Source organism: Podarcis pityusensis (genome assembly GCF_964106645.2).
Source record: "Podarcis pityusensis genome assembly, chromosome: 7".
Taxonomy (NCBI): Eukaryota; Metazoa; Chordata; class Lepidosauria; order Squamata; family Lacertidae; genus Podarcis; species Podarcis pityusensis.
This window is the reverse complement of record NC_138031.1, coordinates 86,948,479-86,964,735: the sequence shown is the minus strand read 5'-3', so window position 1 is coordinate 86,964,735 and position 16,257 is coordinate 86,948,479. Positions and strand designations below refer to the sequence as shown.

General features: G+C 47.9%; 1 protein-coding gene across 2 annotated transcripts; it reads right to left on the bottom strand.

Annotated features, from left to right (window-relative positions):
- HBEGF (heparin binding EGF like growth factor) lies at positions 1-12,617 on the bottom strand. Of its 2 annotated transcripts, XM_081015240.1 has the most exons (7): positions 12,577-12,617; positions 12,445-12,539; positions 11,268-11,450; positions 5,912-6,083; positions 3,401-3,556; positions 2,420-2,511; positions 1-566 (listed from the first exon to the last, which is right to left on the bottom strand). In XM_081015240.1, the coding sequence occupies exons 2-6, from the start codon at positions 12,485-12,487 to the stop codon at positions 2,439-2,441; spliced, it is 627 nt and encodes a 208-aa protein (XP_080871366.1). In that variant the 5' UTR covers positions 12,488-12,539; positions 12,577-12,617; the 3' UTR covers positions 1-566; positions 2,420-2,438. The 2 variants fall into 2 exon arrangements, with proteins under 2 accessions (XP_080871366.1, XP_080871365.1); XM_081015239.1 differs by lacking the exon at positions 12,577-12,617 and having other exon boundaries at positions 12,445-12,576.
- Positions 12,618-16,257: the final 3,640 nt, after the last annotated feature.

Below are 16,257 nucleotides of genomic sequence, written 5' to 3'. Positions count from 1 at the left end.
TTATAACAAAGGGTTATTTATTAGAGAATGTTACACTGCACAATCCTTCTGCCTCTCCACTTGATGACAGAGCTACAGGATCAAGCCTAAATAAATAATATGTACAATGTATCTAAAATAAATATATAATTTAAAATGAAATATCTTGTTAAATAGTTTTTCTGCCCCACTCCCCACCATTTAATAGAGTTCCAAAGTTAGATTTCTTCAGCAGAGTCCAAGTCTTTCACAGTTAAATCCTCAGCAGATGTCTGAAGAATCCAACTTGCTGGTGTATTGCCTTCTTGCAAAGATGTTTCTTTCCAATGATACCAAGGCAAAGTCCAACTCTTCTCCTTAGGCTGTGGCTCCACATGTCAGGAAGAAGCACTCAGTGGAGAAAAGTCTCTCTCTTGGAAAGATCTTCCTGTTTGGAGGGGATGAATTGCTTCTTCAACAAAGCAAAGATCTGACAGTCTCTTCCACTCATACAAACTCCCTTTTGACGTTGAAATGTGTCTTGGGGGGGGGGGAGAAGAGTTTTGTCCACTGGATTGTGGAAATAAGAGCTGCTCCAGTGCTGAATCCTGCAATGTAATGGAAGGAAGGATCACATCTAAGCTAAATATGCACCACTCACAAGAGCTCCAAAATCGTGCCCTTCTAACTGCCCTGCCTGTGCAAACATTGCAGCTTCCCAAATGGAATGACCCCCCTCTCCTTTCCCTATGCACTGTTATGGGGGCTCTCCTGCCGCCACCCCCCGAGCCAATTTTCATGGGAATGGGGGAAGCCCCATTGCACAAATGGAAGTCTTTGTGCAAGGCTTCTTTCTGCTGATGGGGCTAGTTACCTGGACCCCACCCTGCATGTGCAATTAAAAAAAAATCTACCAAGAAGGTTATTCTCCATACCCCACAACAGTTATGTAGGCTGCCACCTCGAAAGAGAATAATTCCATTGAAGTCAACTGGAGCTACTCCATGAGGACTAGTGCAGAATAAGTGACTTGAGACCTAAAATGATGCACTCTTGTGGAATTCAGTTGCAATTTGTGACTCTCCCTACTTGCTAGCAGTGAATTCAGCATACATACATTTATTTGTGTGTCTCTGTGTGCACACACTCTCTCTGGATTTGTCTTGATTAAAGAGGTTAAGCCTTTGGAAACCTATTGTCCAGCATTCACATCTATTCCCACAACTAATGGAAGGGCCTTCTGAGGGCCACACACAGCACCCATTACCAAGGGCTACAGCTATGGCCTGCAGCTTCTGAAGGGAGGTGACTGTGGCTGGAATCTTGCAGCCTCCAGAGAAGGGCAAGTGAGAGTAAAGAGTGTTGCCTTAAAGTTTTAAAGAAGGCATGTATCCCAGAGAGAGGCACCTCCGCAAGAAGAAAGGTGGAACAAGTGGCCAGGGACCGGCCACCCACTGGAGAGGGGACCACCCATACAGAAGATCAGGGGGGAAAGTCCAAATGAAGTAATCCAGAGGCAGAAATGCACAGCACACAGAGCTTCCCTCAGGGCCTAAAGCCCCCTCGGCTGCTTCTAAAGGATGCTGTTATGACAGCACCCAGGAACACAAGCACAAGCTCATGTATGCTGGTTTCGTTCACGATTCAGATATGCCTAATAGTCAATAATCAACTTGCTGTCCTATCAAATACTTGCTTGAAGCCTAATTAAACTGAGTTAGCCAGCTCAAAGTGCCAAGGGTCATATATCTGAGGCAAAATGTGTAACAGTTTCCTGTGAGTAGGACAAAGGCAAATATACTAGGGGACACAGATACATTTGTGGTTTTAGACTGGAACACTCTGAGATCAGTAGTGAACAATCATATTTCAAAATAGCTGGCACCATTAATGTGGAGGCAGGTGACATGTTTGTGCCAGGGTGGAGATTAGGTTTTTGTGATAGTGGCTGGCCAATCATAGCATCACAGCACATTGCCATAGACAGCATGAAGGAGAGCTTTGGAAAGTCTGGGGGAGTAAAATGAAATAAAGTATTTGTGGGTTGGAATCCATCCTGGGGTGGGTGTGTTCCCCCTCATAAGTATTGCACCAGTGGGTTATGAGTAATAACTTGCAATAGCTTCTTCTTTCTGTAATATGTGCCCTTTTTATACAAAGACTTATTGATTAGTATTCCCTATGCTGTTGTCTGAGTAATTACAAAGGGGCTTCTCTACTCTCTAGCATAGCATCTCAGCCTCCCAGGGGTGGTCAAGAAGGAGTAACTTGTGACAAGAGTTAACCCATAATTCAGCCCAAACAGGTGCGTCAATAGGAGGCAATGCTGTACTTTATCCTTTAGTTTGCCACGGGATAAAGAAACTTCCCTTCAGGCTAAAGAACAGGCAGAATTTATTGAAATCTCTTCACAGCACACTAACACACAGTCTTCCCATAGCTTATGTGCTTGAGGGGTTACCTTGCAATCTCAGGACATCTCAGTGGTTGACAGTGATGCCCAGTTTAACCTTCTCTTCACTCTCTACATCATACACTCCTTGCTTGTGACACCTGGGAAAAAATAGAAAGACAGAGACCAAGATAAACTCCAGTTCTAACCCTGTACGATAATTGCACCACCCCACTGCCACTGGCTAAAAGGACCTGTTGCTGTCACCTTCCTGATCCTAGGATCTGAGTATGAGAAATTCCAACTTGCATTTCTTGGCAGGGGACCAGTCACAAGATGTGGAATACCTTAGACTGAAATGGGACTCGCTGGCTCCCTGCCCAGGCTTCCTCAACTGTATCCTCAACAGGGCAGAAAGGCTAGGATGCCATTCACAGAATCATTGAACTGGAACGGGTTCCCAAAACTACTTAGCCCAACTAGCAGCATCAAGGCAGGATTCATTACAAATTTTGACAACATGTCAATTGCCACAAGGGGTTAATCTGAAAGCAGGCTGCCCAGAGAACCCCAGCGACAGGGCAACAACAAATAAAGTCATGGGGAAATTGACGAAGTGGTGGATTTGGACCACAAGCAATTCCTAGTTAAACACTGGTGGGCAGAGATCCATCAAGTCTCAGTTCCCAGTCAGTGGAATTAAAATGTAAAGGATTCATATCCCAGAAGTTGATGGGGAACTGAACAAAGCGAGGACCACAAAGCACTTTGTTTCATAAAGGACTTGGTGATCACAGTCCAGGTGTGCAAACACAGAACTTGGGATTCAACAGCAGCTCTGCAGAGTCCAGAGTGGTAAGCAAGGAACCTGGTCTGCCTTTGAAGCTGTGGAGGTCTGGCCCTCTCAGCAGTTTTATACTTGCTAACTTCACATAATCCACCTCAGAATAAGACCAAAGGTCAAGTGTGAATTTTTCCCCATTTGGCATACAGAAGACAGCACTGCATCTCAATTCCTGCATCTCTTCTCAGCCCTGCCAAGCAGCTTACCTGAGCATCAGCAACACGGCAATGATGATAAGACATAGAGATGACAGCACCACTGCTGTGACTGCCAGGATAGTTGTGTGGTTGTAACTACGGGAGGGGTTCTCCACCGGAAGACTAAGAGCGTGGCATCGCGCCCCGTGGTACCCTTCTTCGCATCTAGAGTTGCAGATGAAAAGCAAACAATGTATAAGACTTGTTCCAGACCGTAGCAATAAAATGATAGCTAGTCACATTGATATGACGGTCTCCTTTCATCTAAGTTTAATGCTCAAAAGGCTATTCATATTTCAAAGTGCAACACACCTGTTTTTCCACCCCCCTCCCACTGATATAATCTGGTATTACATGGTAGAACTCATGCAATGAACTCTTGTGCCTTTACTCCATCAGCTATACATGGCTAACATCAGTAAGACACATACACTGACATTAGTTTAAGTATTATTTAAGTCATTAAAGCCATTACGTTAAAAATTACTAAAGAGTTGCAGCCTCTGGAGACAATTGCACACAGTTGTCTTTCAGAATCGTTGCTGGAAATCTATTTAGGTCTCCCTGTGTTACAGACCCCAGAGGAATTTTGAGAGTGCAATATCTCAGCAAGGGCTAGAGATTTTTTCCTCCAGCTATCAAAGGCTTGGCTAAAAGGAGAGTTTTTGCATCCATCGGGCTGTTAATCTCTACCCACATACTTAATATTTTCACTCTCAAAGAGAAGGGGAATTGCCACAGCTGACTCACACTTTCCCATTTTCCTAACCTCAACAGTAGGAATATTTTCAGTCTTCCTTGGGGACAGAGCACACTTCTTAAAGAGAGTAAGTGATAGTCTCTTGTTAATTTGTCCTTACAGTTACTCACACAATTAAAGAATGTGATGGGGCCAGCTCCCCAAATTATCTTCCCACACATTCCCACCCCCCGCCTGGATGAGTAAAACTAAAAAAAAACCCCACCAAAACATAGAACCAGCTTTGCACTGATGCCCAATCAGGAAGGAAAGAGGGTCTTTCCAAACACGCAGCTCAAATGTCTAATGCTTAGAAAGAGCTCGCTTGAAAGCAGCACATTCCACAAATCAGTGTCATCTTCAAGCTCCAATGCTCAGATTACAAGGAAGCCAAAGGGAGAATGGCATGATGAGGGATGATGCAGACCCCAGCCTCCCAATGCTCACTGCTGCCCAGATCCAGGCACTAGCGACCTCAGCTAACCAGCCAACATGATGCACGGCCCTATTCTAGCAGTGACGTGATGGGCCCAAAGGGGAAATGATAATAAAAGCAGCAGACAACAAAACAGCAGCCATCTGCCAAGGGAAGGGCAGAGAGTCCCACAATCGCTCTGCATGTCTGAGAGTGCAAGAGGGCTGGGTAAGGCAAAACTGATTTGGAATTCATAATACAGCATACTGTATTATGCCACCCTGTAATGTGTTTGCAAACTGTAAGGATAAGGGGCTCAGGGGAAACTGCTTTCCCAAGGCAAAACATTACCAATCTCGTTGTTGCCATTGGAGGTATTCACTGACAAACAAGTCGACTTGAAGAAAATCAAGCCTTCGTATGGGGAGCACAAAGCACATTCCTGATGCTCGGTTTCCTGAAGATGCTGCAGTTCTTGCACTTAGAAGCAAGGTGCTTCCCCTTGGTGCTCTGCAGGAAACTGAGGAGTAAAGCCTAAAGCTAAAGGGCAGGGGGTGCTTTAGAATGGATAATCACAGGTATTTTCATAGCTGGGAATAGTTATGTTATTTGCAGCAAGGACATATAGCATTTTACTGTAGTCCCCTTGGTAGTAAAAACTTCCACTTTCTCCACTGCAATGAAATCAAATTATATGCATACATGGAGATTTCCCTATCTTATCTTCATAACACTCCTGTGTGCTAGGTAGGGGCAGCTACGCCTTTGCAGCTGGGAAATGAGTTGACTCCAAGACTCTTCAGACCCAATCCAGCGCCTTATTTGCTAGATCTCTATTTTGCTATCTCTGCTGTTAATTTATTTTCTCATTTCATCTTTGTTGTCCGGAGCAGAACCAGAAAGTTGCCTATACTTCTGAAATTGCCCACCCAGCTTCCTGCATAAGCCTGTATCTTTAGTGAAAAAAGGATTTGCTCAGCAAATGAAAACTCAGTCACTTGGAAGAAACTCAATCAAAAGTTCTAAGCAATCACTGCACTGAGGTTCTCCACCTCTTACTGAATTTGAGCTTTCATTGTTGAACCAGGGTGCTACCGGAAGGAGTCTCTAGTCTCTGTTATATACAGGGGTTTTCTTTTAGGTCTCTGAGGACCAAACTCCCATTCTCCAAGACCACAATGCACCTGTACTTGACTCTTTCTTCCTTATTTAAAAAGGAAAATAACCCTGCAGCACAGTTATTGCGCTGTTCTAGGGAGCTACTGGAGAAGGAGAATATGCTCCACAGTGAAAAGAAAACCATATATATTTGTTTTGATTATCTGCAAAGACCATCCCCAGAACAGGAAAACCGTGATGAACTTACATGCAATGTGCTCTTTTTAATGCCTTGAGATATTTGCATTCTCCGTGAATACAATAGTCCTTGTATCTTCGCAGACAGGGGTCTCTCTTTCTCCCTTTGCCCTTCCTCCTTTTTTTCCCTTTCCCTTCCTTCACTGGAATCACAGGTTCTTGTGGATTGGAAAGGAAAGCAACTAGGAAAAGAAAGAAAACACCAATTTCATGTTACCATATATTAATTAAACTAACAATGCTCTACAATAGTCAATATACCCCATTCCTTTGTTCAAGAAAATAAAATTCAGCTGTGATGCCACTTAATAAACACAAGCCCCTAATTAAACTAGATCTGATCTGATCGTTTGCTCTGTAGGGGTGGGCAGATTTCAGGAGTATGAAACCTACTTTATTTTTTACTATAACCTCTGAGGTCCACCAACTGGTACAAATTGGGTGGGGAAACAGCCAAGAACCTGGGATTAAGGAATGGGGCACCTGTGAGCACATATTCACCACAAGAATTAGTTTCAGATACTAAAACTAAGCTCCCACAAAAATCAACTCCTGGTTTTCAATACAACTTCCACATTTTTAGCAGCTTGCTTTTGTTGGGGGAAATACTTTTTTGCCAAATGGAAGTCAGAAGAACTTGCCAATCTACTGCAAAACTGTGGGTGTCCCAGTCCATTCCAAATCTACCTTCTGCCTGCCTCCAGTTTACTGGAAGCCCAGCAATCGCGACTTCCTCAGTGCTGCTGCAGCTTCTGCGCTGGAGCTCCCTTGAACTCTGGTGTCCGACTTCCTCTGCCTCGACTCCAATATCCCACCCTGCTCACCACATCCTTCCTGTTCCATTTGCAGGGTGTTCAGGGAGTTCATACAGCAGCTGACAAGACAGGCGGTGGATGGTGCAAAACTGCAAACCAAACATCTTTTCTTCCCAAGCTGCTTCAAGTGCAGGGAAGAGGAGCCCTCCTATCTCTGTGTCACCTCAAGTTTGGTGCATGGGCTTGCTGGGCCCAGCAAAGGGGGCCTACAATGTCATTTCTGTGATTCGCCCACCCCTCCGCTGCGCCAGTGCTGTTTGAGCATGTTGAGGTCTAAGCTGCTATTTGTGCATTCCAGATAGGGCTCACAGTGCCTGAAAAGCAACTGAGATCTCATCTAGGAATAGCCCTTCCTCTTTCCCCTGCATGCTTCAGAGGTCTCTGAGCAGAAGGCTTTGTTCAAACACATACAGTACTTCCAGTGCACAAACATGCTACTGGAAATCAAGGCAGGATTTTGCGCACACTAACATGAGCCTGTCACGCTGTACGCGCTGGCCTCTGCAAAAGGGCAGGCACAAAGCATCATGCTCCTATTCCAGGCATTTTGCAGCATGGGGGCAACTAATTCTGCTGTGATTAACTGCTGGCTGACTTAGGGCCACATGTAAGACTTTGAGGCCAGTAGCTGCTTCTCCTTTTCAACGTCCGTGTTCAAGTGCTCGTGCAGGTATCACCGGGTGTGTCATACAGGTAGAGGCACCTGGCAGCCGGATGCAGCTGGCGCTCTCCACCACATCCACCACTCTCTAATCAGTGAGCCATCCCTTCGAGTCATACATATTCCTTCAGAGGGAGGGGAACCTTCCCTTTGAGTCCCTGCGAAGTGCGGAAGCAGAGGCTAGACAGACAGAGCCATAAGGCCCTTTACAATTCCCCTCGGCCCCATAAGGAGGCTTCTGCTGCACTCCGAGCCCTCCTATTATTGGCAGCCCCCCTGTCCTGCCCCCTCCTCCCTGAATAGCTGTGTGCTAGGAGTCAGCCTCCCTAAGGAGCAGGAAGCTCTGCACAGAGCAGCTTGGGCAAGGAACAAGCCAAACTTTTATCGCCCTCTCCCAGGCATTCCAGCTAACAATACTGGGGCCTGTCAGTATCATGTGTGCAGCTCAGCTTCTCCCACACAGGGCTGCTTCACCTGCAATGTAGGTCACTGGCCACCCACCATGTACTCGAAGGCCACTGCTCTCTCCTCTTTCCAAATCTATTCTAAGTGGAAATTAGAATGATTGACAAAACCAACCCTTCCAAACTATTGCATCTGTTGCTGCCTGATAAAGTCACCTTTCCACACAGGCCTCAGGTTCTGTAGCAATATAGCAGGTTCTGTAGCAATATAGGCTTCATAGTGGCCCAAAGTTTGGACAGAAGCCCAGATGAAAGAAACCAGATGCAGATCTCAAGGGGTTGTTTCTGTCTCGCTGCAATTAAAAGCTCTTCGGGTCTTCATGCCCATCAACTTACAGAGCAGTTAATCCCTTGAAGGGGCAGGTGGGGGCGGGGGCGGCAGAGTTAGCTGAAATGGTAGATCAGAGAAACACTGAACGGCCCAAAAATGTTTTGAAAGTAGAAGAGATAAAGGGATTGTGACTTAACCAACTATTCAGCCCACCAAGTACCACAAAGTCCTGCCCATGCCACCTTCCAGATCCATCAGGTCCTCTGAATTTGAAGACTGATGCTGTTTACCCTACCACAAATCCCCAAAAATATATGGAATAGGGAACTGAAGAAAAGCAGCTAAGGAGGAGAATAGGAAAGTTAGAAGTGAAGGAGAAAAAAGTCAAAGGTATTCAGAAAATAAAAGTTAAAATGTAAATAGATATTTATTTATTTTTTTAAAAGAGCAAAATATAGAGACAAGAAAGAATGGCATGCAGCAGTGAGAAAGGGAAGGAAGGATGCGCACACATCCAAGGGCGCCAATCCCATCACTTGGGTGAAAAGACATTAGGACTCGGCCAAGATTAAGGAGAAGAAAGACAGGACTATTGAAAGAAAGATGAAAAGAGACTCGACAGAAGCACAGTCAGCCCTGCTGAAAGAAGATGCAACTCTGCTGGTCTTCATCAATCAACCTGGTTAGCAGCAGCAGCAGCAGCAGCAGCTCAGAGCTCTTCCCATGGTTGACTCTTCTGGTGCCTCCAGATTTAGCAGAAAGCATGCAAGGAGATTCAGGACATAAATGGGCAAAGAGGAAAAACTAGAAAGCCAGCCAAACCCCCAAGATGGCACAACTTAACCTTCGTGACTAAGCTGAGCAAGGTAAGAGGAGCCGCGCTGTGTGGGTGGGAGGCAGCGAGTCATCTGTGGATCCCCACCTCCGACCAACAGCACCCACAGGCTGGAAAGTTAATACTTCCGCCTGGATCAACCCACACAAAGTAATCAACACAAGGCGTCAAATAACTAATTTTCCATGCTTTGAGACCATCACCCAGCAGTTAATCTCCTCTCACTCAGCTTTCTCTGTGACTAGAATTCCCTAGTACAGTGCAAATGCCAAAAGGCCTCTCCTGCTTTATTGTACCTAAGAATACTGTTGCTATGGAACCCCAGTGCTGGCCAATGTTTTCTAGAAGAGGAAGGACGTTTCACCAATGGAAGGAGGAAGCATGAGGGAAATCCTGAGCTTGCCAGGTTTGCAAGCCCTTGGAGAGAAACAGTTAATGAGGAAGGAATTAAGGAGTGATCTGGTAAGCTTATGACCACACCAGAGCACTTGTGAAGCTGGAGAGCATGAAATCATCATGTCTCCAGCAAAGCATGTTGTGTTTCCACACAACAGGGTGGAAACCATCCTGCAGCAGATGAAGTAGCAACTCTGCATAGCCACACTTTCCAAATTCCACAGCAGCAGACAGAAGCCCCAGGATTTCATGGCAACTTCACCAAAGTCCCCTGACCCCACAGCTATCGGACTTTGTAATTATATTGAAGTGCAGAGGCTTTGTGGAAAGTGGTTGCACTTGATAAAAGGACAAAAAGTTGTGGGCAGAACAGGATGCAGCTCTAAGGTCTTGTGGGCAGCTGGAATGTGTGGTTGGCTCAGAAAAGGCACTGGGGCCCTCTAGGGTAAAAGTGAGCTCAGAAAATAGAAACAAGGAACTACTAAAACATCAGCGCACTGTGACATCAAGCAAATAAGGCAGGAATTTCCGTGGGAACATTCCAGCCTGGTTCCCTCCCTTGTCCTGGGGACTCACTTCTATTAGCCAGGGTTGTGCACACAACTCAGACTTTCATCTCTGCAGAACTTCAACGTTAGCGTGTAACAGAAATGATCAGCTCTGAAGCAAATATGAAAGATCAAGTCACCTGCTTTTAACTCTCCTACTTCTCTAGCATTTTCTACTCCTACCACACTTTATCATCCCCCCAGGAACAAATCTCAGAGACGAGAAGCTACCAGTTCCAAGCACACTTAAATGGAAGTAAATTTCACTGAAGTTCAACTGAATTTTGTGCCCAATTTAATGTGTTTGTGGTGGAGGCAAAAGACAACAAAGGCAAACCTGTAACACCAGAATTAAAAGAGTGGACCTGTCTCTTGGACTACTGAGCCTGGCACCCTCCATCAGAGGGTGGCCTATGCTTAACCGTTCAGGATAAGCAGCAAACCATTCTTCACAAGGACGATCTGGCTACACAGCCATGCATATGTGTTTTGCAAGACAGGTAAAAAGCTGAACCGCACAATGAGGAGGGTGAAAGTTAATTTGTTGCCTGGACAGTTATAGGGTCCATAAAGCATAGAATTCTTCATGCCTCTTCTGTGGAGCCTGAGGTGTATTTGATCCCCAAAGGTTAAAACAATCCATAAAAAGATGCCATATGGAACTACTTCAGAACATGGTCCTCTAGTCCAGACTGCCTGAGGTTCTCTACAGCTTCATGGAGCCACCAGTGATTGGACTGGGCAATATATATCTATAGATAGATAGATAGATAGATAGCACAGCAATGTGACATGAAAACAATGTCCCTTCTCTAATCTTAATCCTTCACTAGCTCCTATTTCCAGTTTTTATGGCCAAGCTGACCCCTCTGCCTCCCAAGCCGCAGTAGCTCAACCCTGTAAAGTTCCCCAATTTGAGTCATCAAAATCAAAGGACTCAGGTGTGGTTACCCTGTGCTATATGGCGGCTAGTGAATGTAAAAATGTAAACATAAAGGACCCCTGGACGGTTAAGTCCAGTCAAAGGCAACTATGGGGTGTGGTGCTCAATGGAACACCATGATGGAAGCCAGAGCACACAGAAACGTCCTTCTGATCGCCAAGCCCAAGAGGCTCAGTGGTTTAGACCACAGCGCCACCCGCATCCCCTGGCTAGTGAATGTAACTAAGGGCAAAGACACTCAGGACAGGCAATTTCTCTGCTTCCCCAGCACTGCGTACTAGATAAGACACTCAAAGACCTGGATCCTGCAGAGGACCCTCCAATCGCCGCCTAATATTTGCACCACTCACCCCCCCATACCGCTTCCCTCCCTTAATAGGCAGGTGGCTGAGAATAGGCAGGATGTCTTCCCCCATGGTGCCCCTGGACTCACCTTGAGGGAGTTCACTGAAGTTGTCCCCTGCAGACGACACACTTCCACCTCTCTCTCCTTCATGCTCCAAAGCCTCCCTGGCCGGAAGTAACTGGACGCTTGCCAGGTCCTCTCTGCCTTCCTGCTGGTAAACTTCATTCCTGAGCCCGCCAAGCTCTTCCCCCTTCACCAGGATGGGCCAACCTGGAAACAAGGATCTTGGGTGAATCATCAGCCACCAACTCCCTGCCCCAGCTTTTCATACAGTTTCATCACACAACTGCCCAAGAGCAATTAGAAAATTTGGGGGGGGGGGGAGAGAAGCCACTTGCACGCTCTCTCTCTCTACACACACACACACACACACACACACACACACACACACAGTACTGTACTGTATCAACCCCACCCCAAAGACAGGGCAAAAAAACCAACGTATGAAAGGCAGACACATTTTTCACTTCCATACAAGTGCATTAATACCTAGCAGATTCACACATGCCAGTGTGCCCAGATGTTTCGGTGGCATAACAAGCACTCTCTGCCAACACGGTGATGCCCGCGCAGAATACAAGTCTAGACAATTCAGCCACACACGACACTCCTGTCTCACTGTTATTCCCATGCATATTTGCAGGCTGGGTTTTCAACCTCGGGAGCCATAAAAACATTCTGACTCGGCAATGCCTGAAGCTTGCAGGAGTTCAGCAGAAGTTTCCTCGAGGCGCTTTCCACCGCGGTGCGGCATTTAACGTTTTACGGGCAAAAACTCTCGGACACCCCCCGGCGGGACTCCTGCAACTGAATTATCCGCCTGCACCCAGCCCAGCCATGCAACGCTATCTGGGCACCATATCGGCTATCAAAACAGGCTAAATTTGGCAGCGGTGCAGCGAAGCCGGAGCAGACAGCGCCAGCGGGAGGGGATTCCGAGCGAGCATCGCTTGGGGTGGAAGCGCGACGAGGAGTCCCTTTCTTCTCTGTGCGACCGAAAATCCGACGCGCGGCTCCGGCAGAGGCAAGAGCTCGTCAGTCCCGTCGGCTAACAGGAGAGAGTCGCGCACTCGGCGGGATCTCTTCCACGCCGAGGCCAAAGACGCGGAGCGCGCCTGCCCCACTTCGACGGCATCCCCGCGGGGCTCCCTTTCGCCCGGGGCGCCCGATTCCGTCCGCCGCCGCCGCCGCCGCCCCTTCTTACCTGCCGCCAGAAGGACGCTCCAGAGGACCAGCGCCGCCCTCATGCTGCCCCTCGATCCCGACAGAAAAGCCAGATTGCGGGGAGAAGCGGCCCTCGAGGGCAGCTGGGCGCCCCTGCTCCGCCGCGCGGCTCCTGGTCCGGCTCCCTCCGCTCGGCGCGCCGCCACTGCTCTCCGCCGCGCTCTCGCCCCGCGCCCGACTAAGCCCCGCGCCCACGTGGGACCCGCCGAAGGCGGCCAGGGGGCGGGACGCCGCCCCGGGAGGCTCCTCGGGACCCGCCCCGTCCCGCCGCCCCATGACGTCGCCGGCACTCCCGCGACGGGGGGGGGGGCTCCTCGCCCTGCCCGCGGGCGCGGCGTCGGCAGACGGCGGGGTGGGCCGCGGAGACAGGGAATCCCTGCGCTGCCTCTCTCGCCCCGCCACGTGGGTTTCCGAGGCGAGAGGCAGCCGCTGCTGGGGAGGAGCGGAGGTCAAACAGGCAACCGCGAGGAAGACTCTCGCCTCCTTCGCCCTGCTTTGCAGAAGAGGCTGGGGGAAAGCGGGAGACGGGCAGCCCCCAGGCGCCCCCACCTCCGAGTGGTGCGGCTTCTGGACTCTCGGGGGGGGGGCAGGAAAGAGCGCAAGCAAGCGAAGGGAGATGCTCCTCCTGGCTGCCCCCCTTGCTTACCCTCTGTGGCCACCGCGGGGAGGATCGAGGCCCTGGTGCTTCCGCGACTAGCGGGGAAACCGCAGGCAGCCACCTCTGCCTGCTGCTCCCCGGCATAGAGGGCAGATCCACGCCACGGGGGCGAAACTAGGCTCACTTTCACCCAGGTCAAAGACTCAGTTTGGCACACACGCGAACACACCCAGGCGTATTTGCGCACTGTCTTTCCGTTTTTCAGATGCCTAATAATCGTCTTCCAAAGCTCTTCCCAACTTAAGAATGTAAAGTGAAACACCGGTGGGCATCAAAAGAGGTTTAAAGAGGCTCTCAAGGCAATTTTTTAAAAAATGTAGTATAAGCACTGATAACTGGGAAACACTGGCCTGCAAGCGCTCCAGTGGGAGAGCAGCCTTCACCAAAGGTGTTGTGGACTTTGAAGAAGCACAAACTCAGGGCGGAAAGGAGAAATGAGCTAAGAGGAAGGCACTTTGGCAAACCCCCACCAGGATAAAATCTCGCCCAGAAAGCTATATCTCCACTATGGAAGAACACGTGGATCAAGAAATGGCCTCCACAGTAACTTACAAGACCGTGCTCATGGAAGACAATTTATGAGCAATCACCAAAAAAGTTTTGTGTATACACACACACACACACACACACACAGGCTGGGAGCCTCAATGACACCCCTTCGGAGGGGCAAAACGCCCGGCTATCCTTGGTCATCATGCTGGGTGACTTGCACTGGACTGAAACAAGGAGCATGCAGCCCAGTTCTGCCCTTGATTGATCCCATCTGGTGGGGTCGCCTTCTGGAGCATCTGGCAGGGCTTTGTGAATCAGCGCTTCAATTCCTTCCCCAGACCCACAGGTGCTGAGAGGTGCTGCTCCACCTCAGGGCATTTGGCCTGCGCCACAAGATCCTGTCTTGCTTCTCCTGCTCTGTAAGGCACACATGAAACTAATAGATGAGATCATTTGGAGGTTGGGGCTGAGGTGCCATGTGGACACAGTTATGGGAGGGCAATGGAAGTGATTCACCAGTGCCTGGAGACAATTTAGAAATGAAGGGGAGCCCCAAAAACCTGGAATTTAATCCCAACCAGGCAGACACATGGCAGCTTTCTGTGTTCCTATTCTGGCATTGACTTTTCAGGCCTTAAATGGCCTGCAACCCAGGTCGTGTTTAGATGAGCTTTTTCCCAAATACAGTGGTACCTTGGTTTTCGAACGTAATCCATTCCGGAAGACCGTTCGCGTTCCGAAATGTTCGAAATGACCGAGGTACAAAGGGTGGTCTGCAAATTTAATTGAGAAACACTCAGCAGAAGCCATTTGACTTCCAAGGTGCATTTGAAAACAGAAGCATCTACTTCCTGGTTTTCGGCGTTTGAAAACCAAAACATTCAACTTCCGAGACATTCAAAAACCGAGGGACCACTGTACACCTGCCTTCCCTTGGGGCCACTGCAAATTGTTCCACTAGTGAGCACAAAGCATGGGGCACTTGCAATGATTTTTCAGATCCCATCTCTAAGCTCCTTTCATCAGAAATTGAAAGCATCCCCCCACCAGCAGGATTCTAATAGGTGATTGAACTTTTTGCCTTTGTCTCAGTTTTCAGTTTTGCCAACTATGTATTGTGTCTTTGCTAGTTTTATTAATTTAAGTGACTGTGGGGTTTTTTAACTGCATTTTATTATTAAGTAGTTTTCAGTAAAGCTGCAGAAAAATGAGATATAAATAAATTCAGGACTTATTAGAGGAACGGGTGTAGGGATGCTCTCTTAACAGAGCTGTGCTTTGACACAGTTGTCCTGCAACCATTAACAACCCTCATGTTCAGGATGATTGATTATGTGCCTCGGAGGTAGGGATGCAGTTGCTGCCATATAAAGAAGAAAGAGGGAGTACCAATAGCACCAGACCCTTAAGCAATGCAGCTATCTGAGTGCTCATCTTAAGTGGGGAGAGGCTTCCTTGCCATGTTTATGGGGATGACTCCCTTGCACTCTCTGCTTAGAGCTTTCTCATGCCTCCTAGCTGGGTTTCTGTGCGTGATAAGACCAAGGTGATAGCCAGCTGCTAGCCAGACACTATGGATGACTTGGAGCAAGGAATGAGGAAAGAGTTTTACGCATTTCTCCAGGTCTGGGAAAAGACTACAGGGAAACATCACCCAATGACTCCCCTGTAAGAAGGCGTTTCTTAACACACGGGTGACAAGTATTGGCACATAGGTGATGAGAAGGTGGAAGAGAATCCCTGTTTAATCAACATCTGGTATCTCCCGGATTCATTTTGAGAACACATTGGCTGATTCACAAATTTTAAAAAATCAGGAAATCTCCATGTAGACAATCATGTATAACAGGTACGTCCAACAGGTAGATCATGATCTACTGGACATCTGTGGTAGATCACTGTCTCTACCCAAAGAAGCTCAACAAGTTTGGTTCCCCTTTTTTTGCCCTACATCCCCCCAAAAAGGGGCTTTCCTCATCTTTAAAAAGAGCTCAGCAACTTTGACCTGAACCTCCAAAAAGGGGGTAGGTCACTGCCAGTCTTTAACTCAGTGAGTAGATCGCAGTCTCTTGGGAGTTGGCCACCCCTGGTGTGTAACAATCGGAGATGTGTTTTTATTGCACATGCCTGGGCTGCAAAGCCACAGGCCATCCCGTCTCCATAGCATGTGCATGAACAGCAAAAGTTCTCTGCTGTGGTCTGAAGGCACCTTGCTGAAGCTAAGCAGGTCTCTGGATCTGGGCGACACCCTGGGAACCACATGTTATGCCCCCTTGGCTTCCATGATGGAAGGGTGTCAATCAAAGGAAATAAATCAGAATACTAATATTTTCAGTGTGACAACTCAATAGTCTCTATTTCACTTTTTCATCACCACACACTAATGAGCGTCAGTGTAGGAGAAACCTTGTATTAGCAAATTTACTGGCTCAGAGCAAGAGCCCATCTCATCCTGCAGCCGATGTCAGCAGCCACTCAGGTACAACTTCGAAATGGAAACTTATGAATGGGGCCAGGATGACTGTGTCCATCTCCAGCATCTGTGAAGCAGGATCATTATACTGATCAGGGACGATGGAAGTTGTTTTCAGCGTTATTATACTGCCACAGACATTCCATGTTAATAGTCACTAGCTATGCATA